General features: G+C 41.7%; 1 protein-coding gene across 6 annotated transcripts in view; it reads left to right on the forward strand.

Annotated features, from left to right (window-relative positions):
* The window catches only part of ARHGEF10 (Rho guanine nucleotide exchange factor 10), a 180,244-nt gene that overhangs the window by 81,068 nt on the left and 76,520 nt on the right, over window positions 1-22,656 (forward strand). For 3 of the 6 annotated variants that reach the window (XM_043542336.1, XM_043542335.1, XM_043542337.1), the window contains exons 9-18: window positions 1,960-2,076; window positions 3,332-3,446; window positions 5,370-5,482; window positions 9,291-9,368; window positions 9,590-9,769; window positions 10,830-10,946; window positions 12,504-12,596; window positions 14,729-14,899; window positions 16,569-16,714; window positions 19,968-20,143. In XM_043542336.1, coding sequence (XP_043398271.1) covers window positions 1,960-2,076; window positions 3,332-3,446; window positions 5,370-5,482; window positions 9,291-9,368; window positions 9,590-9,769; window positions 10,830-10,946; window positions 12,504-12,596; window positions 14,729-14,899; window positions 16,569-16,714; window positions 19,968-20,143 — 1,306 coding nt within the window. The remainder of the gene's footprint in view (window positions 1-1,959; window positions 2,077-3,331; window positions 3,447-5,369; window positions 5,483-9,290; window positions 9,369-9,589; window positions 9,770-10,829; window positions 10,947-12,503; window positions 12,597-14,728; window positions 14,900-16,568; window positions 16,715-19,967; window positions 20,144-22,656) is intronic. The other 3 variants (XM_043542338.1, XM_043542339.1, XM_043542340.1) reach the window with 2 other exon arrangements.

A 22,656-nucleotide genomic window follows, 5' to 3' on the forward strand; every position in this document is an offset into this window, starting at 1 on the left:
TGTGTACACAGAGCAAGGTTTACAATAATTTTTAAATGCTTATAAATATACATTGACTCCCCCCACCCCGCATAGACTCTAGGTAGGGACTGGGAGTGAGTGGGCGAAAAGATTTCCAGGAGTGGAAGGCAGGAGTGTGAGAGAAGATGGGCAGTGGTCTGGGAAGGACACACCATAAGTTAAGGGACTGGGTAGCAAGGAGCTGTGCTACCTGGTCCTGGAATGAGAGGTGCCAGGGAGGGGAGGAGGGACTGGTAAGAATAGATTGGGGGGATGGGGAATGAAGGAGATGCAGGTGAGTGGAAGCCATAGGTTGCAGGGCATAGTAGGAGTCATAGTAGGGAATGGAGGGAATCAGAAAGGGTGCTTGGAGGAGTACAGGGAAAGGCAAAGATTCTTTAAATGCTTAACATTTTGTACATATAAATCCTTAAGTGTTTAAAGTTTGCAATGTGGATAAAAGCTCCCCCTCTCTCATTTACTATTCACATTCCTATCCACATGTAAATTCCTCCTGCATCTTCACCAACCTTCTATATAATGTTGCTAAAGTCTGCAAGGGGGAGAGGGGGTCCTGCTTTTATGGGTCTCATCATGCATTCTGTGGCCCGTATATGCCAGTGGGGGGATAGGCTGGCTCCGTTAGTTGTCCATTTTCAAATATTCATAGGATTGTGCCTATTAAAAGGTCTAAGATTTCTGAAGTGCAATTTTGTTTGTAGGTGTTGGTGGGGCTCCAGTGAAACCTTTTCCTTTTTTTTTGGTGGGGGCGGCATGTTTGCAAAATGAAATGCCCTCTTCTGTATAGATCAAATTCTGCTCTCATTTACACTGCTGTAAGGCAAGAGTGGTACCAACAGTGTTAATTACATCTTGACCTATAAGGGTGTAGCTGAGGGCAAAATTTTGCCCTTTGTTTTCAACTTGGTGGACATCTCGTTTCATATTACCTCGATTTGTTGTCAAACAATGCTATTGATGTCAAGATGGGAAGTTTTACACTGGATTTTTTCAGTGAATATTTTTCTTTGTACTTTCACCTGAGGTTCTCAGAGTGCTTCACAAACATTAATTAATAAGTCTTACAACAGCCCTTGGCAGGTATTGTCCCTTTATTACAAAGTCATGCACAGAGTGATTATATGACTTGCCCAAAGCCTGCAGTGAATCTGGATAAAGCTGTGAATAGGGCACAGAATTCCTGATTCCCACTCCTGTGCTCTAACTAGTAGATTATGCATCTTTCCCTACTGGACTATGCTTACCCAGCACAGCAGTGTGATGAACCTCCAGTTTCAAAGATATTCGGAAGTTCTGTAGATACTTTGGCCTATTTTGACAGTTTTTCTTTCAGTTCACCATTCTTGAGGATCTTCAGAAATATAGAAGATAGGATTCATACTTGGCACAATGGAGTGGTGTTCTCGGTTAATGCTGATATATTATAATAGCAGGAGGTGCACAGTATAACTTTAAATTTAGTTGAACTTAGCACAACTGCTATTCTTTTGGATTGAGGGAAGCTTCCTCTTCCTTCACCATGTAAAGCACTTGCCAATGGATCATGAAGGCCTCAGTCTAAGCCTCAGTGGGTACACTACCTGGGGATAAAAGACCCATGGCATGGCTGTGGCTGGCCCGGGTCAGGGTCACAGAGCTTGGGCTCCACCCTGAGCCCGAATGTCTACACAGGAATTTTTCAGCCTGAGCCCTGTGAGTCCGAGTCAGCTGACCCAGGACAGCCATGAGTTTTCATCCCTATGTAGACATACTCAGTAAGTGCAGCAATGTGTAGAACACACAAACAAAAAATCCAGCTCCCCTAATTGGTTACAGTCTCTCTATTGACTGGACACTGATAGGCAGACAGAATCGCATGCATGATACTTTTCAAGTACTTCAGTGTTAAGTTTGCACTACAGGTTTTTTGAAAAGATTGTATTTTTTTATACACTGTAGCTTTCTCATGACCTAACCCGTTTAAAGGAGCACTATGAGAAAAAGATGAAAGATTTGATGGCAAACACTGTGGGAGCGGTAGAGATTCAGCAACTAAAGCAAAAACATGAGCTGAAGGTAGTGTAGTTAATTTTTGTAACAAGCTACGTGTTAAAATGATTGTTCTTCAAATGCAGACAATGTTATCTTTTTTTGTTAAACAGCAAGTTGAATATCAAAAATGGAACAGTAACTTATTTAAAATTATTTCTAAATGTACTGGATATTGTACAATTTGTCTTACAAGAACATTGTCAAGGACTTCTATAGTGTTTACTGTCTGTCTGTAATACTTTTACAAGGTCAGCTAGAACATTGTCTTTCCTTAATGATTGAGGCCCTGATCCTGCTACCTGATCCATGTATGCAGATCCCTTCTGCCCTTGTGGAGCCTCATTAAAGTCCATGGGATCTATGTGGGCAGAGGGGTCGTCCCACATGGATCAGATTGCAGGATTGGGGACGTTCATGCTTTCTACAGAATGGAGCTGAAATGAAGAAGGTTGTTTTTTAATAACAACTTTGGCTCATCTACTGAAAGTGCCTTGTCACAACAAGATACTTTTGTTTATGCCCTGTTATAATTGACCATGTCAGCACAATTGTGGGAGTAGCGTTCATTTTTGCTGTGGCTGCAGTCAGGAAAGGGAGAGCAGTTTTTTGAATGAAGATTTACTAGGAAAGTTGTATCTCGGGGTAATAATTATAACACTTTTTTCATGTGTGCCTAAAATAAAATAATGTAGACCCCAATGGGATGTAATTTAAACATCCTTGCAATGTAGTTCTTATTTAAGAATGTAATTAATTATAAATGGAACCAGTGTTCAGATCAGTTTCAGTTTGGGATAGGGTTAGTAGATGGCATTTGTGGTTGAACTTGGACCAGGTTTCAGCTTCATGGCAATGACATTTAGTGATCTATTCTCAGTATATGTCTGCCCAGCTGAACCCTTGAATGGTGGAAATCTAGTGGTTCTTGTAAAATTTCCACCATCTTGGATTGCATCCAAAGCAGATTCAGAAAATAGGTCTCTTCCAGGTGTAGATGTTATCCAAAAAAAATCAGAGGATGGGAGAGACCAGTGTTTAGATTTGAAGTCCCACCTCAATTTATATATTTTAAAATATTCATATATATTCATAACACCTGGAGTAGTTTTTCTTCCATAAGATTATAGTCTTTTGACCATAGGTTAGATTTTGGGCCTAAACTACTTGACAATGTTCTTTTAAAAGGTGACATCTTTTAAGAAGATTCATGCTACAATATGTTGAATTCTACTCTTATTATTCACTGAACATGTAGAATATGTTTTTTGCTGTCTTGCAGATGCAAAATCTCATGAGGGCTGCTAGGGAAGGTACCAAAGATGGCTATGAAAAGACTAAAGCAGCTGTGAAGAAAGGTCGGTCATTCATCAGAACCAAATCCTTTATTACCCAGGGTAGGTGTAGATTCTTTAAGTTTCTCTATAAAGTTCACTTAGATACTTAGGTGATTGTCTTAGCATGTTATTTATTACCAGCAGTATACTGGACACGTGAGAGCAGAGTTACTTTGATAAAGCATGTCTCAGTCGCAATCAGGGCTCTGTTAGATCTGTGGTTGTGGAATCTCCAAGAGTTTTAAGATTTTGAAGGCAATCCTGAGGACCTTGGAAATCCACTAGAAACCTGAGTCAGCCATATTATGCTTCAGTCAGCCTTGCACAGCCATGTAAGCATGATCCTTTACAATAAGCAGTGTCATAGACTCTGCCTAGTCCAAAGCTCATATGCAGTATGGCAAATGGGACCATGGGAAATGTCAGGGGATAAGTGTCTCCCATTGCCTTGCTTCACTTACCACCACTATTTCCTGTCCTAAGCATAAAGGGAAACTGTTGTACCTCCATGTCATGCTGTGGGGGATCATTGTGTCAGCCCAGGAAAGAGGAGTCTAAGGACTGCAAGCTGAGTGCCACCACCTACCATCCTTCAAGAAATGGAAATTGATAGGAAAGGAAGGAGCTTTCCCAGGACACTGCTGATCTGAATAACCCCTGTCCTTGGTAACAACAGATACACAGCCCTCCCCACCATGAGCCCACCATCAGCAGCAGATCACCATGATAGTTTTTAGCCGGGGAAGGTGTCAGGGAGTACAAAGTTCCTTCTCATCCTGAATAAATGCAGGGAGCTAGTCTGTCTCACCTCTCAAGTTGCCTGGCAAGAGAATTATTGCAGCCATAAGGCTGTAAGGACTGACACACAGTGCACATCCCTGGTGTGGACTCAAACTGGTTCCTGAACACAGGAGTTTGAGTACTGGAGAATGGGAGGGGTTTTTACACAACTTTCCTGCTCATAAACTAATCCTCATTCATTAGTGTGGCACAGGTGGATTTGGAGTTTCACTATCAAGTCAACCTGTCATTGTTTAGTCGGCCATGAAACTAACATATCTAGTTATCTAGGAGCTATGTAGCCCAGGAGAAGGGCATGTACATTTCTGGCTGGATCGAGCTCTCAGCCAGTTTCCTGGTTTGTTTTACAGATTCTGTCTGAAGAAACACATAGACTTCGCAAGCTAGCAGAGCTCTTTCCTTAATTAGGTTTTTCTAAACCATATCTGCTTATGCTCTTTGTTTCCTGGAGCATTACTTCTCTCATATCTGTATGTCTGTGTGTATTATACTGCCAATCGCTGTACTGAGTGTTTTCTAGATAAAATCAATAGCAATTGTGAAGTCCCAATGGAATCGCTGCCTCTCTTCCTTTTCTCTGCTTGAGGAATTTTTGTTTCGGTTGGCTGATTTTCTTGTTTGTTACAGGTTTATGTATGTTGTTTTTGGGGGGAGGGGGTTAGTTGGGCATGTCAGTATGTGAGTGTCATTCTTGCTATGGTGAAAAGTATTTCTTAAGAGAAAGATTTTGCAGCATTTCTTAAAGACAGTCAGATTATGGATCACCGAATCTCTTGTGGAAGTTTGTTGAACAGATGCATCCCTTTGAACAAGACTGCTTTGTCCCCTGCTGTCATATACTTCATTCTGGGCAGGGAAGAACAAATGGAAGTAAAGCAAAAGACACAGAGGCTGCCATCTGCACTGAGGATGCTGGGGAACTCTCCCACCCTTGCTATACCATTGATGCACCCCTATCATGGTGAAAACATCAGCAGTTATTCTCTGCATAGCTCCCACGGTTTCTGGCACTGAAGGAACTACACTGGTGCTAGAGTAATGATGGCAGAGTTCATTAACATGCTTGGTGTAGACAAGACTGTGGATACCCCAGTATAATGACTGTGCATGGACAATGGATTCTGGTTTTCCTACCCAAAGATATATAAAAATTGACTTTCTGCTGTATTTAATTATATGTAGATCATAAAGCATCCTGTCTGGAAGAAGAGGAACTAAATTTATTTATTGATGTTGACTGTATGCATACAGAAGCAATTATGACCCCAATGCCTGAAGGATTATCACAGCAACAGGTAGTACTTTGTGTGTGTTTAAATATTATGGAAACATACAGTAAATGTCTTATAGGGCATTTGCATGGACAAAAATCTGATTTGTGGTGAGTAATTGTGCATGTAAATTAAATAGACAATGCTGCATTCATTGTAGCTTGCATGGTCGTTCACCTGATTTAGAAAATCATGCCCTAAATCCCTTACCCATGGTCGCACAGGTAATCTGTAGCAGAGCTTGGACTAGAACCAAGGTTTACTGGATTCCAGCCCTTAAACCGCAAGATCATCCTTTTTCCCGACTTGGCTGCCATTGCCTGTCTGTTACTCTATACTTCAGTCTAGGTTCAGGTAGGTGAAGAACAGAAATCAAATTAACAAGAAAAGTCTCCCTTTCATCCAGAGGGGAAGTTACTAATTTGTATTTAAGAGGATTGGTTTAAATCTAATAATTACTTAAGTTTACTTGAAACTAAATCAGAGAAGACAAGGTTTGCAAAATGAAACTGTCCTGAGTTTTTATTGGTCAGAATTACCACCTTTGATAAATACACCGTGGGATTTCTAGAATAAAATGTTGCAGTTGTTAAACATTACAGGCACTAGAAGCATGTTTAGAATATAATTATTCTCCACCCTCTTCAGAACCCCATTCTCAGGAGACAAGCATTTTGGATGTTTCAGTTCCTATAACAGGGGTACTTGAAGCAGAGCACGATCTAGAAAATAGTGACAGAAGATAAGCGTAATATACTGTAAGAAAATTAATGAGCCAATAATATATTCATTCTTTAGATGAACAGTGAAGTACCAGACTGAAAACAACTTCAGTAATGCAAGAAGTAATGTTTCTTTTACATTGACTTTTCTTTATTCTTAGGCTTCTGTAATCTGATCTCCTGTCTTCTTCCTTACCCCCTTCAGTTCTGTACAGTTCCACTTTTGAGTCACATTTCTCTTGGATCCATATCCACATTTTCGGATAGATTTGGAAGGTTGAACATACAGATGGTGTGAATTTAAGTAGCTCCATGGAAACTGGGAGACATGCACGCAGTTGCACTAGACATAAGCTTAGCTAGGGATGCAGAATGATGTCCATGATTTTGCTTTTTTTAACATTAAAACTTAAAGTTGAATGTGACATAACTTTGAGTGAAATACAGCAGATATCCTTAAACATGTCTGTTGGCCTGAGAGATGTTACTATTGCTCCTGGTTCTCCCTTTAAAGTGTAGAAAATCTCTCTCAAACCCCCTGAATCTTAAAAAATGTCTTCTGGTTATAATCATTGTCGTTTGAGTAATGTTAAATATTATATATCCACATGTAATACTAAGTATTATCAATTAAGTATATTTGATGTAATTGGATGACAATATAACATTTGTTCACCCTTCTTACCTGCAGCAGCTAAAGGAGGGTTTTTGCTATATAGTGGGAAGGTGTCAAAGACAATCCCTATGTACTTGGGCTCTGGGCCCAGTGCTGGAGAGACCCCCCCAGTTTGTCCCCAGGGAGTGCACAACTGATTGCTGAGGAACTTTTGTTAGTTCAAGGTGCAGAGCTCAGGTTGAAGCTGGCAAAGGAAATTCATACTGGATGCAGACTGAGCTGACAGAGAAATGTGGTGAATGGCTTGAGGAACATAGAAGCAGACAGATAGAAGCAGGCAACTGTATGATACCTGAAGTGATGAGAAATTGACAAGCAGGGAATCCATTCACACTGGGCACCCTCTATGAGGAGAGGAGAATTAAAACTCCCACTATTCTAGGGACTGCACACTGGTGGACAATGTATAGGGCAGTACTGACATCCAATTTAAAGGAAGCCATTCTCTTTCTGACATTCTCCCCTTTTTGATGAGAAGATGAGAAAAGTGTTGGTGCCTAGAGGTTATGGTTATTATTGGTATTGGAAGAAAGTATGATCCAACAATGACATGATGAATGAACTTTAGGTCCCAGTCTGTACACACCTGAAATGACAAGAGAGGATGTATTGTCCTCACGGGAGTGAATAGTCTCTTAATCAAAAAGAGAAATATTTTTGGAAAAACACTAGAAGTGTCTTTTAGTGATGGGGAGTTAGGGCTGGTGGTGTTGTTTTTTAATGGCTACGTGATAAGAATATTAAATTATTTGTGTATTGAGCATAAAAATCCATATGCTTCCCACACACATGCACATTTGTACATGATGTTTCTTTTTGAATGAAAAATACATTATCGTGTGTGCACTTGGCAATACAATAAGTAGATACTGTACAGTTTGGTCTTTTAGACTTTTCTTCATGAACCTGCTGCTGTCAACCACAAGGTGGCATAACAGTTTTTGTTTAAATCCAGGTCCTGTTTGAATTCCTATTTATATACTGTAACAGCCGTGTTAGTCTGTATTTGCAAAAAGAAAAGGAGTACTTGTGGCACCTTAGAGACTAACCAATTTAGGTTAGTCTCTAAGGTGCCACAAGTACTCCTTTTCTTTTTATATACTGTGTCATACTGTGAGCCTGGAAATATTGGATCACTGAATCAGTCATTTTAGTGCTTCAATCATAATCTCTGTTACAAGTTTTATACGTTTAGGAATAAAAAATGCTGAGTCATAATTTATTATTTTTCCCACCCATCCATACCAGCAAAAATATGCATGCAGCAGACTTGTAATATTACACCAAGTACATAACAGAGTTCTTGTTAGTGTCTCCTGGATATCTGTCTGTGTTAGGCATTAATAAGATGTCTATCACAATGATATGTAAGCACTGATATTTTATGTACCGCATTATGTTTTATGTACCACTGGGTTTGATACATGTCAGAAAATTATTATAGTTAAAGTCACAAAACACAACATGCTTTGGAGCAAAATTCAATGGAAATTAGTCATAGAATCATAGGACTGGAAGGGACCTCGAGAGGTCATCTAGTCCAGTCCCCTGCACTCATGGCAGGACTAGGTATTAATATATATCTATATCATGGAACCTATTACAATCCTGTTTCACTGTATGAGAATAAACAAGAATGTTTTTCCTCATGTAAAGTAACACAGTCAAGGTAATGGGAACAAAGCACTGACCCTACACCAATACTTTTTCACTGTTGTTTATAAGTCCTTATCTTCAAGAGTCTGTCATTGGATTTTTTTTTCTCCAAATCAGTGTTACTATGTTATGAAGATGTAAAACAACAAAAATGTGACACTTGAAGCCTGATTTTGAAAACTGGCCAACTATGTTGCATCTGTTTATCAAGTAGCTAAGGTCCTATCACCATCTGTGCCCACAGCTAATTGTACCCCAAAAATTGTGGGTAGGAAATAAGAGGCCATATTTTAAAAGTGAACCTTTAAAATGAGACAGTCAAAAAAGAAAACACATATGACTACTGCTATTATAGTATTTCATGCACAATTTAAAACATAATTAGAGTAATAGTAAGTTTCATGAATTTCTGAAGAGATATGACATTTATTTTATTATAGTTCCAATGTCAGGAATACTTTAGCTTGACATATAATACAAGGGTTGATTTATCAGTGTAAGAACTTTATGGGTAACGTTTAATATGAGTCTGTGATTTTGCCTAATACTCGTAACTCTGTTTCCATTTTAGATATAGGGACAACTGGATCAACTGTGTTTCCACCCTTCCCCCCCCACCCCCCCGAAGTTAGCTATTTCAGACTAGAAAACAAAAAGAATTTAGTAAACAAACTCCACATATCTGTCTGTAATCATCATTATTTTCAACAAGTCCCAGAAATGAGGGGAGCATCAACTACTTTAAGTTTGACAGTTTAACTTTTATCACTTTGAACAGGTTGTGAGAAGATATATTCTGGGCTCTGTGGTTGACAGTGAGAAGAATTATGTGGATGCTCTCAAAAGAATTCTGGAGGTATCGAAATATTGTTTGCCTTTTACTATTTGGAAAGGAACCAAGTCTTCAAAGAATTATTCATTAATTATACTGTGAATCATATGCATAATGTTAGAGGGGCATCAGATCAAATGTGTTTTCTTTTGACTATAAGTCAGGATTTGGCATAGGTTTTACTTTTTGATGTTAAACTCTAATTTTTTTCAGGTTGTTTGAATGAATCTGTTTTCTTTACTCAGCAATATGAGAAGCCTCTCTTAGAAATGGAACCAAAGCTACTGAGTGAAAGAAAACTCAAAATGGTCTTTTATCGTATTAAGGAGATTCTTCAGTGCCATTCAATGTTTCAGATAGCATTGGCCAGCCGTGTCTCTGAGTGGGATTCTGTTGAAATGATTGGAGATGTCTTTGTTGCTTCAGTAAGTAAATACATGGGAGCAGAGGCATGAAAAATGTCGATTTTTTTTTAAATTGTTGATGTGTCTATGTACTTCTCTATCTAATTTGGATACCCTATTATTTTCCTATGTTCCCCACTGCTGGTGGCTTTTGTAATAGCCCATGTACCCATTAGGACAACTACATTGACACCAACTCCTGTCTTCTGTTTGGTTGGTTGCAAGTGAAAGAGCTTTGGCCAATCTTTTCAAACATATGTGCCTCATGTTAGCCACCTAAATCCGCATTTGGGCATCTAAATAAGGGGCTTTGTTTACAGAGATGCTGGGCCTGCACAAATCCACCAAAACCAACATGAGCTGCAGGTGCTTGACACCTCTGAAGAACAGGAGAGCATGGAATGGCCCTTAGCAGATTTGCTTATAGCTAGAAATACTGCAGACCATGGCCTAGACTCCAAGTCTGTCCAAGTCGAGCTTGGTGCAGGAAAGGGTGGTGAGTGGATATGCAGGAAAGTAGCTACCCCAATCCTCAGCCCAACAAGGGGCTGAACCAACCTCTGGTTTAACTTAAAGCAGCCTAAAGGATTGTATTAAAGCTGACTCCACCAGTTGGAGTTCAGCACATGTTAGCTCCACTCCTCTTGCCTCCACTCCCCCTACACATCCCCTCCTTTGCGTAGGAGACGTAAATGCTGCAATGCATAGTGCTCTAAGGCACCCCAGGTACATCAGAGGAATCTCCACTTGCCTTTCTGGGCAGTTGTCTCTCCACTTTGTCCCATATATTTAATGTGGCTGAGCTGAAGTGGCTACTAGAACCATACATTTTACAATTCATAAGTTTTGCAAACTTACAACTTTAACTCTGCATTCAATGCATTTGCATGTTGTAGCTTATCAGGAGTTAACTGGTTAGTTCCAACTATGGACTCAATAGAAGTTTAAGGTATTCAGCAACTCCTGTGTGGAGCACTCAGCTCCTCACAGCACCAGGCACTTAGATGTCAACAATAAAAATGAGCCTGTCTTCAGCTGGATTTCCTGTTGATGACTGAGGTTTGTCTTGTCTGCGTTTCAGTTTTCTAAATCCATGGTTCTAGATGCATACAGTGAGTATGTAAATAACTTCAGTACAGCCGTGGGGATTCTCAAGAAAACATGTGCCACGAAGCCTGCCTTTCTAGATTTTTTAAAGGTGAGTGCATTTAAGCTTGAAAGAAAGCTGAAGAAAATGACAAAGCACAAGATGAGTTAGGGAAAAATTTGGCCCTGTGGTGTGTAGATTCTGATGAAATTCAAAGAGAACAAAGCTCACCCACAATTCTAGTGTTGCAGGAGGATGACATGATTTTAGCTCCGAGGAGTATTGTGCTGTGCACCTCAGTTTTATTGATCTTCCGAATGACTGTGCTTGGCAAGCTGTTGGGATTCTCTTTCATGTCAGATGAACATTAGCTAAGGTCACAAGCTGAGGCCTCATCTTTCGACAAAGTTTATGCATTAGCTACATTGTATATAAAAGTCTTAAATTAAAACTCACTCTGAACCTTTCTGGGCATGGTAACAGAACACACAGGGCTAGTAGCACTCAGTCTCTTCAGTCTGACTTCAGTGGGATATTTGCCTGAGTGAGGACTGCAGATTTGGGACCATAATCTTCAATTCTGGTCAGGCAAAAGTGTGGATTTTAGAGGGTCAGAGCTAGGGGGCACAGGAGTGGTTGCAGGTCAGCCCTGTAATGATGGGCACCAGTATAAGTACTTGAGCTGTTCAACATTATTTGCATTTTGAAATGCTGATATAATACTTGACAGAAGCTGGGAATGAATGACAGGGGATAGATCACTTGATTACCTGTTCTGTTTATTCCCTCTGGGACACCTGGCATTGGCCGCTGTTGGAAGACAGGATACCATTGGTCTGACCCAGTATGGCTGTTCTTATGATTCCCCCCCCCCCACGGTTTTGGACCAAATACACACTGTTGAAAATATTTCAGCATTTTGAAAAAAATGAGAAAAATCTTTAAAAATCATGACATTTTCCCCGTTTGTCAACCAGCTGTAATAACAACCTGCCTCTTGAGCATGCACAGAACTAACAAAATGACAAATCTGTTTTTTCCTCCTTTCCCTTGGTGTCCTTTGATGTTATATAAAGATAACTATGGACTTTACTTTGTGTTTACATACCTTTGAGAGTTTTCCCTAGACTTTCTCTTTTAAAATACCAAAACACATGAATAAATATAGATAGTACTGCATCAGCTGGTAGGGTTTTACCCCAGATCCCACGACAGAGAACAGCCATTGTAGAATGTAAGGCCATGATCCAACAAAGCAGTTACTTTTATGGTTAAATTTAAGACATGGAACAAGTGAATGGGAACACTTGCATGCTTAAAGTTAAGCTCATGCTTAAATCTATTGTCTAGGCAAGTAGAAATGTGCTTAGTTCAAACAGAATTTAGTTTCCCATTTCAGCTACTCTTGTACTGTTGGGATTTGTCCCTTTCCTTGTTTTTGAGGAGGAAGTTTTCTTTTTTTTCACTTGCCATTATGACAAATTAAATGGTAAGATTTTTCACAGAGGCCTAACTAATACTTCTAAATGAGTTTGTGAAATCTTTGTTGTATTCCTGGTACAAAGAAAGTTATTGATATAAAGAAATCCTGGCAAACATTTTAAGTTTCTGAAAGACAATAATAGAAATCTACTAACATGAGCAAATGCAGTGACTTTCTCATTTCAGCAATGCCAGGAGTCGAGCCCTGATCGAATTACCCTCTATGGTTTAATGATGAAACCCATACAGCGCTTTCCACAGTTCATTCTTCTGCTTCAGGTAAACAGTATTTACCAATGAGGCTTAGCTGATAAATGCTTCTTTTGTATTCTCTTAGTACTCAACCTCTGGGGGGATTCTGTAGGATCTATGTTAGACTGTAGCAATATATTAAAATTGGAGTTGTTTTTGAGTCTTGGGATCAAACAAGTGAAAAATTAAGTATGTAACAATGAGAGCTATGAGGTTAACTGATTTTTTGTTTGTTTCAAGTCAGCTCAAAACCAAATTTTTTAAAAAAATTTCAGCAAGCCAAAAAAGTTAAAAATAAATAAATAAATACACCTTGAGTCAAATAAAACGCCTTCTTCAACCCAAAATGAAATGTTTCAGTTTGTTTTTTGAGAGGGTTTTTTACCTTCTGAAATTAAGATAAAATTGAGATAAAAATCAAAACAAAATGTCATTTCAAATCAAAAAGTCAAAATGTTTTGTTTTGAAAATGTCAGAATGAAACTTTTTAGCTTTTTTCAAATCTTTTGTTTTTTCTTCAGCCAAAACAATTTGGCAAAGTTGACACACATTCACCACTGTTTGGGCCAATGCAAATCTTTATTTTTTGGCAAAAACAAAAAAACAAACTTTGTCTGAAAAATTTCATCCAGCTCTAGTAATCTCTTGGTTTGACTGTGAGGATCTACTGAAGGAAAAGTTACTAGAGCTTGGTACTTTACCTTTGCATGTCAATAAATATTTCTTTAGGTATCCCTGATTCAAAAACAGTTGTGCCATGTATTTGTGTACAGCTGTTGTTTTAAAGGGCAAAATACACTACATTCAGGTAAGAGCCAATTGTTCTTTGTGGAGTTTAGACACTAGTGGTTCTTCTCTTTGGGAGTCTTTATGATGTCTGTACAGTGATCAAACATCCTTCTTAAAACAAAAAAATGTTTATTTTGCTGTAGGAACAAAGCATTTAGACAAAAAGGATTTTAAAATAACAGTCCACAAGCATGTCTATTTCACCCAAAGTCTTACCATTCTCTGATGGTACCCTACAAAGGCATAACTACTTCACACCCCCAGCAGTTGCCTCTATCTCTGCCTGTATCCCCTGAACATCTCCACTCTCTTTGAGAAAATGTTCCTTCTTAAACTGCTATAGTTCTTTTGATCTTTTGGTTCCCAAGCCTTTTTCTGTCCTGACAGTGTCTCTTAAGAAGTCTCAAGTTTTTGCAGGGAAGTGGTTTATCTTGAGCCTTTCCATTTTCTTCCTGTTTGTTTTTCCTTACAGCTCCCTAGTAAACTGAACTAATATATTTGTACAGTGGAGATCCCAATAATTGACTGAACATACGGTATTATTAAATTATTACAGAGCAGCTCCAGTTCCATCACACTAGCCATGATCAGTTGGGTAATTTCTTCTAGAGGAAGACTGGTTTGAGGATGGTAGGCCATGTGTAAGTGTGGAATGATGGTTGAGGGAAGGAGTTCACCAATGGACGGACAGGCTAGCATCATTGATGCAGTGGAGGAGATGGGGCAATTTGATAAGAAGTAATAGTGGGTATATAGGAATGTCTGAGAATTGTCGGCAAAGGGAAACTGCCCAAATGGTTTCAGTGTATGCCTCAAATATGGAAATGTTCAGAAATTATTTCAAGATCCATAGAGCAGGCACTGTTTCCTCCACTGTATTTCATACAGCATTAAGCTCATTGTTCTCATTTAGTAAATAATAATAATGATAATGATGAGAAATAGTTTCAGTATGACCTTACATTAAATTAAAGGTTGGGAAAGTTTTTCAGGTTTATTGGATACAGGTATCTACATATTATAATGCATGTTGATTTTCAAACTGTTTCTTTAATGTCATTTGTATCTTTCATATTTTTCTTCAATTTGAACTCCCTTCTCCTTACCTACTTACTGGAAAATAAACTTCACAGGCTAACATCTTTTTGAAGAGCAATTAGAATATTCAGCCAACCAAGGATCCAATGGGATGAAGATTCCAAAGTGCTCCATTATTTGCATCAGAAGTCATTAATAGCATTGGGCTTATCCTTGAGTAGTCATCTGTTTCAGAGCAATGCAATAACTTTAGAGAGAAGTTTACAACACTATGTACCATCTTTAACTTGTGCCTCAGAAATCATATCTGTGCTCCTTTTTTTTTTTTTTAGGATATGTTGAAAAATACTACTAAAAGACATCCTGACAGGCTGCCACTGCAGATGGCTCTTACAGAGCTCGAAACATTGGCAGAGAAATTAAACGAAAGGAAAAGAGATGCAGATCAGCGCTGTGAAATAAAGCAAATCGCAAAAGCCATGAATGAACGTTACTTGAACAAGGTTGGGACAGAATATAATTTATACTGTGGAAGCTCATACGTTGCAAATTTCTTATTACCTTCTCCTGAGCAGCTAGTGGGGTGGCTACCTAATCTGCACCCCTTGGTGTGATGGTTCTATTTAAAACATACGTGGATTTGGGGGATAGAATGGCTGGAAAATGTAAGGCATCTCCAGGATAATATAGGTCCACTGGCCAAAACCACAGTGTGCTGTGGGTATAGGGTTATGTGTCCAGTGCTGCAGCCTAGCGGAGGTACTAGCAGCCCAATGGTGTTCTGTGGTCTGGTAAAGGGAGAATGCTAACTCCTTATCCCCCCTCATATCTTCACGTAGATCCTCTGTACAAGGACATCCTAATCTGTTTTCGTGGCAGGATCCAGGATTTGGCCCTATAGGCAGTGTAAAGTATTTAAAGATCCATTTCTTCCCTTTGATATTTCAACCCAGGAAAGCAGTCCCAGATGTGCTGACAGATGTATCTAATAGTTTCTTGTTTTGCCTGTATTATTCAGTTATTTGGATTGTAAAATAGAAATACCCTCACGAGAATGGTGAGATACATTTAAAAGGAATTGAGACAGGAACAACCTTCTTGTCTTACTGTGCATCATAAATGCCTCTGTTCTTTCTGGAAGATGAGGTATCACATACCTGAATTACTGCTCATTGCGATTTATTGTCTTTAATACATCTGTATAGGGTGGTGAATGCCTAGACCTATTCTGAGAAAAAAATGCTAACTGCACCTCACATTTTTCTCAAGTGGTGTAGAAAGTCCTCTCATTTTTCTGGAGAGGAAGCAATCAACCAAAGCATAGGCATTTCGCATCATTAAGATCAATATTTCAAACGAAAAAAAAACAGTGAATTTATCACAGTATTGGGATAAGCATGGATGTGCTTTATTTACCTGTATAGCCAAATGGTTAAAAATTGTGTACTCTACTGACAGCGATAGCAGGGCTGCATCTGGAACACTGGTTTCAGTTCCAGATTCTCTGGAGGTAGAGGATTGACCTAGGGCTTTTAACCTTTCCTCCTAATTATATATCTTTACACTGTACTGTAGCTTGTCTAAACAGCAACATGATGATCATCGACATGTAGTTAAAGGAGTTAAACATAGAGACAAATTTTTCCTAATAGGCACTGGTTCATGCTCTGGGAACAGGGGAGAGCGGGGCAGTGCTCCCAATGGGAGTTCCAGGTGACATTGTGCTATCAGATGTGGCAGCTTTGTGGCACGCAGTGGGAGCCTGTATACTGCATTATGTGCTTTCCTCAACTGCCAGTCAGCTCTGTAGACCAGTGCAGGCAGAGGGAGTAGCCATGACCCTGTCTCCTCCTGCTCCTTCTTGCCCCCTTGTAATAGTTGACACCTCAGAGCATATGTGAATTGACTGGAAGGGAGTAGAGAGAAAGGAATTGTAGAAATCTATGGGCCCAATTCCTATTTTATGCTAGAGGGCTGTAAAAGGGTCTTTACGTAAATGGGAATCAGTCCTAAGAGTTTAACAAAGACATTGAATCCATGTCCTTAAATCCACCTATAAACATTTTTAATACGGTATAGAATACGGTGGCCCATTATATTTGCTTCTGTTTTTGCAGTGGATGTTGGCTATGTTGTGTATACATTAATATGTTGATCATTTTAAAACTCCAGTTACTCAGCAGTGGAAACCGATACCTAATACGGACTGATGATATGTTAGAAACAGTTTACAACGAGAAAGGAGAAATTGTCAAAACCAAAGAACGACGACTCTTCATGTTGAACGATGTATTGATGTGTGCAACAGTGAGTGCACGGTAAGGCTCACTTCACGCTGTTTGAACCGATCACTCGGAAACTTGAACCGGAATGGGCTCTGAATGGAAACTTTAACCATAGATACTAGTTTCTATAAACTTCAATAATGTGCCAGTAGCTTTGTTGTTCCATCCTGATTGTATTTTAAAGAACTAAGATAAACCACTAGAAAAAAGTACAAACAGAAAATTACCAATAGACAGAAGCAATTTGTCCAGGTTCCAGATCTTGGTAAGATTTGCTCTGTAGTGGAGATTAGGTGGCACAATTGCTTAGTGCACTAACTCCTCACCTCTGAAGACCTGAGTGTTGGCCTTGAGTTACGTAATGGGTGAAAGTGGGTTAATAGGAGCTCAGTCTGGTGTTGATTCTTTGTGTGCACATGCACACACACACAAAACTGTAATTTGGTCGAGTTTACTGTTTAAAAATAAAAAAGCTGGGGTGAAATCCTGGAACCATTCGAGTCGATGGCAAAGCTCCCATTAACATCAGTTGGGCCAGGCCTTCATCCCTGAAGCCTAAAACTGAAGGATTAAGACTGAGGTGCTTAGAAAAAAGTATCTTTTGCATAGTGCTTTCTGTCCTATTGCTGGCTATAACTGGTGCTATTAGCCTGTCACTTTCACGTGTGCCAAGTCACACACATTTTAACATGTTGGTTGTATTGTAATTTTTTTCCCTTTGTGTATGGGTGCATGGTGACAGAGAACATATAGAGAGATCATTAAGTTCTTTCTTTCTTTCCTCAAGGAACGTCTCTAACTATCTGTCTGCCTTTAACTAACTAAACTAAAACTAGCAGCTTTTCTCAGCCCAATGTGATGTCTTCAGTACACTTCTGAAATGTGAATACCATGAAGTATTCCTTACCTATTTTGTGTAATCTTACTAGTGCTAAGTCTCAAACGATACCAGCAAGTGAAAAGTGACTTTTAATAACACTTTGCTCTTCAGATGTTCACAAGCTGTTTTCCTATTAACCAGGAATTGTGATTCTTCTCCTTTCCCTTTTATTCAGTCCTTCAGTCACACCTGGCTATTTTCTTGTGATTCACTGAGAGAAAATTGCTTTCTTTTGCCTATTTTGGTCCTTCCTGTGACACCTTGTCCTGGATTCTGTGTAATTGTTCCTAAAGTGGCAGAATGCAACCTGTTTTCTTTTCTCATGTGAAAAGTCCATGATTTTGCTGAGTCTCTGGGTTTGCTATTAAGGTGACTGTTACAGTAATCAAACACAATGCTCCTCTTCCTGTGGGCTTGACCATTACTTAGCTCCCTGCTTGGGGGTGTTGTCTAATGTGGTACACATGTGCCATGGGGATTTGTTAACACAGGAAAAGATGTCTCATTAAAATGTACAGGGTTATTTTTTCTCTAGCAGTTCAGAATTGAACTAGCTCTCACAAGTTCTCCACCCACACCTTTCCCATAATAATGTGTTTATAAAGGCTTTACTCACGTCAACAATAGGGCTTTCCACCTCCAACCGCTGTGCATTCCACTTAGGGATGGGCCTAGCTGCAAGCTGTTTATCCAGATCAGGAGCCATACTATTCTGCAGCTTTGAGGCATCCGGATCTGGGGCTTCTTCATAGACTTTAAATCCATAAAGGATCATTGTAATACTTGCTCATTTCTCGTAGGGTTGGCAAAGGAACAACACTGCTGATAATGACCACTCTCTGCCCCTCTAGCCCATCCCCTCCTATCCATGAAGCTTGATTTCTTGGCACATCTGCTGATGGGATTCATCAGGGAAGAGGAGACAAAGATAAATCTCCTTTCTTCAGAGGAAAGAAAAACCTAAAAGACATAGTATTGTGCCACACGAGTGGGGTTGCCAGGCATCTGGTTTTTGATTGGAACACCTGATCGAAAAGGGACCTTGGCAGCTTCGGTCAGCACTACCAACTGGGCTATTAAAAGTCCGGTCGTCAGCACAGCTGAGCCCCAGGGCTAAGGCAAGCTCCCTACCTGCACTGGCTCCGCGGTCCTCCCGGAAGCAGCCACAAGGTCCCTGCAGCCCCTTGGTACTGGGGTGGCCAGAGACTGGGAGGCTCCGCATGCTGCCCCCGCCCTCAGTAACAGCTCCACAGCTCCCATTGGCTGGGAACTGTGACCAGTGGGAACTGAGTTATTCAAGGGGCAGTGCCTGCAGGTGCGAAGGCAGCACGCACCATGCAGAGCTGCCTGGCCGCCCATGCACCTCATGGCTGCAGGGATCTGGCAGCCGCTTCCTCAGAGCCGCGGTAAGCACTGCTGGGACCCCATGCCCCACGACTCTGGCCCAGCCTGTAGCCCCCTCTCACACTCCAAACCCCTCATCTCCAGCCCCACTCCAGAGCCTGGAGGTCTCACCCCCCTGCACCCCAAACTCCTGCCCCAGCCTGGAGCCCTCTCCTGCACCCATAATCCCTCATCCCCAGCCCCACTCCAGAGCCCGCACCCCCAACCAGAGTTCTCACCTGCTGCACGCCAACCCCCTGCCCCAGCCCGGAGCCCCCTCCTGCACCCCAAATCCCTCATCCCCAGCTCCATCCCAGAGCCTGAACTCCCAGCCCAAAGCCCATACTCCCTCTCGTACCCCAAACCCATTCTCAAGCCCGGCGAAAGTGAGTGAGGGTGGGGAAGAGTGAGTGATGGAGGGGCGGGGAATGGAGTGAGCAGGAGCGGGGCCTCAGAGAAGGGGCGGGGAAGGGATGTTCAGTTTTGTGGTGTTAGAAAGTTGGCAACCCTACACATGAGAGCTGAGGTCAGATGAGAATCTAATACTGTTTGACCGGTGGGAGCAAGGCATTCTCGAGAGGTTCAGTTCACTCATCAAAGTCCAAGTCTTCTGAGCTTGAGGGCATGATAGGTAATCCCTTGGGTAATATACTTTAAATAGTTTGTGAGCCCTCTAGTGACCCTCTCTGTCATCTGTGTTCCAAATGTCCTCAGAGGCTAGCCTGAGCAGCAGTGTGTCTATGTAGCTAGGCCTTGCATGATATATACAGTTAGTAAACGTGTTTACCTGGACCCCACTGTACTCAGTGCAGTTCCTTTACATTATGTTTGTTGTGTAAAGAGCAAAAGACACAGCAATGCTGGTCCATGTGATGGGTGTGATTTTTTTTAAAAATAGTGTTGCACATGTTACAGAGACCGATGTAGTAGGCATATTTTTCAAATCAAAATAGTAAATAAAATGACTACTCGCATGAAAGACATACAGGTGCTCAAAAAATCAAAAAATTATGCATCTTCCAGCTCTTCGTATGAAAGCAGTGGCATCATGGCAACTGGCCTAAGGTATTTATTAAAATGGAGTGTGCCACTTGGACAAGTGGAAGTAATAGAATATGGCAGCAGTGAAGGCCCAGGAGAGAACTGCAGATTCCCACCTCAGCACTCGGCCGAGAATGTCATCGTTAATGTTAAGCCAAGTAAGTGGCAGGCACCATTATTGATGGATTTTACTTCTGATTAAGGCCCTGGTTCAGATTTAGATGCGTGACTGAAAGCAAAAAGGAAAGCGTTCTGTGTATGTTTATTCTTGCATTATGTACAATAATTTTTAAAAAATTCTGAAAATGCATGAAGTTCTAACCAGACTTTTGACTTAGTATGTATCTCACCTTTATTTATGCCACTCAGTAGTGACTATGATTGGGAAATGCAAGACATCAAACTTTACTGTATTGATTACTTCTGGGTCCTGTCCTGGGTCTAGCAGCATCTATGGTTCAGGGCCTTCAAGAGCTTTGGAACCCCCCGAGCTTTGCAGCTACAGGGCTGTAAGAAGATCATTGCTAGTGGTGGGGAAGATCCCTCCAGAGGTGATCGTGAAACATTTCTGGGAGGTTTCTTCACAGCTGAGTGGCAGTCAGGAGACACCATATATACCAAAGAAGTCCCCCTGACCAACACCTCCAAAATAGAGCTTGTTTGGTGGGAGCTTGCCATAGCATTTGGCAGTGGGGGATGAAAAGGTGACATCTCCTCCAGAGATCCTTCCCACAAAGGGAAATCTTTCTGTTTGTTCTGGAAAAGGACAGGCTTCCCTCCACAACCCTCCCTATTCTCCTTTGCCCCCATTACTGCTGGAGCGACACAGATGTTACTGTAGGCTTAAGTGTGTACTAACTACTGCATTCTCCATAACCCTAGCAGGCATGAAAGAGAGGGCTGGGGATATACAATGGCCTGCTTGGAGGGGCTTATTTACACAAGTTCCCTGTCTCCCTGCCCATTCAAGCAGCCCAGAAATCCTACCTACTGAGCAGGTGCAGATCCCTTTCTCTGCCAGATCCAACCAGTAGTCCATATAGTCTGGTAGCCTGTTACTGACAGTTGCCAGAGCCAGGTACTTCAGAGAAAGGAGCAAGATTTACTGTAGTAGGCATTAATGGGATAACCTGCCTATAGGGGAATCTTCTTCCTTAAAGAAGTGATCTCATGCCCTGAAGTTTAAGAGTTTATGTCCCTTATACACTGTTTAATATACATCCTATCTACATGTTGTGCCAACTGTCCCTAGAACTGGTCAGCCTGATGCACAACATGTAAACTGGCTTCAATCATTAGTCTTTCCATATGCAATGAATGAATTTTTTATCCTGTATTTTGCTTGGGTGCATTTATTTTAAGCTCTTCTCTTTTTGCATTCTAAACCCTCACTGTTAGCTGGCACTACTCCTTCTGAGTTATTCAAGAGCTGTGGTTTAGAGCAGTTTCAGTAATGAATCAATGCAGTATGTCACTCTGTACTTATTTAATGTGGCTTTCTTGGCTTTTGCTTCATGCCATTCACCACAGTTGTGCCCGAAAAGAAATATTGTACCTCAGAGCTGTTTGGGATCTATCTTTAAATATATAGCACTTTCCTGATCACCAAGGGTAGCAGAGTTCTCTTGCCACTCCCTCCTAAGTGATTCTGGGTAAAATTTTCAAATGTGCCTAAGTTACTTAGGAGCCAATGGGACTTAGTCCCCGAAGGCCCAGTCCTCAAAGGTATTTTCAGTGGAGTTAGACACCTAAATACCTTTGAGGAACTGGGCCTAAGAGCCTGTGTCATTTTTGAAAATGTTACTCTCTGCGTTACACCTAGGGTTGCCAACTTTCTAATCGCACACAACTGAACACACTTGCCCCACCCCCGCCCTTCCCCAAGACCTCATCCTTGCCCCGCCCCTTCTCTGAGGCTCTGCCCCCGCTCACTCCATCCCCCCTCCCTCTGTCGCTTGCTCTCCCCCACCTTCACTCGCTCATTTTCACTGGGCTGTGGCAGGGGATTGGGGTGCAGGAGGGGGTGAGAACTCCAGCTGGGAGTGCAGGCTCTGGGGTAGGGCCAGAAATGAGGGGTTTGGGATGCAGGAGGGGACTCTGGGCTGGGGCCAAGGGGTTTGGAGCGTGTGAGGGAGTTCCGAGCTGGGGCAGGGGATTGGGTTTGGGCTCCAGGAGGGAACTTGGGTGCGGGATGGTGCTCAGGACTGGGACGGGGGTTGGGGTGCGGCATGGGGTTGGGGTGTGGGCTCTGGGAGGGAGTTTGGGTGTGGGAGGGGGCTCAGTGCTGAGGCAGTGGGTTGGAGTGTAGGGGGGGAGAGGGCTCTGGCAGAGGGGTGCGGGCTCTGGGGCATGGGGATGTGGGTTGTGGGGTATAGGACGGGGCTCTGGGCTGGGGGCAAGGGGTTCAGAGTGTGGGAGAGGGCTCCGATCTGGGGCAGAGGGTCGGGGTGTGGGAGGGGCTGTGGGCTCTGGGAGGGAGTTTGGTTGCGGGGAGGGGGTTTAGGGCTGAGGCAGAGGGATTGGGTGCAGGAGGGGGTGTGGGGTGCGGGCTCTGGGAGAGAGTTGGGTGAAAGAGGGGGCTCAGAGTTGTGGCAGGGGACTGGGGTGTAGGAGGGGGTGCGGGCTCTCGGAGGGAGTTTGGGTGCAGGAGGGGGCTCAGGGTTGGGGCAGA

The sequence above is a fragment of the Chelonia mydas genome, chromosome 3 (assembly GCF_015237465.2).
Source record: "Chelonia mydas isolate rCheMyd1 chromosome 3, rCheMyd1.pri.v2, whole genome shotgun sequence".
In the NCBI taxonomy this organism is placed as follows: Eukaryota; Metazoa; Chordata; order Testudines; family Cheloniidae; genus Chelonia; species Chelonia mydas.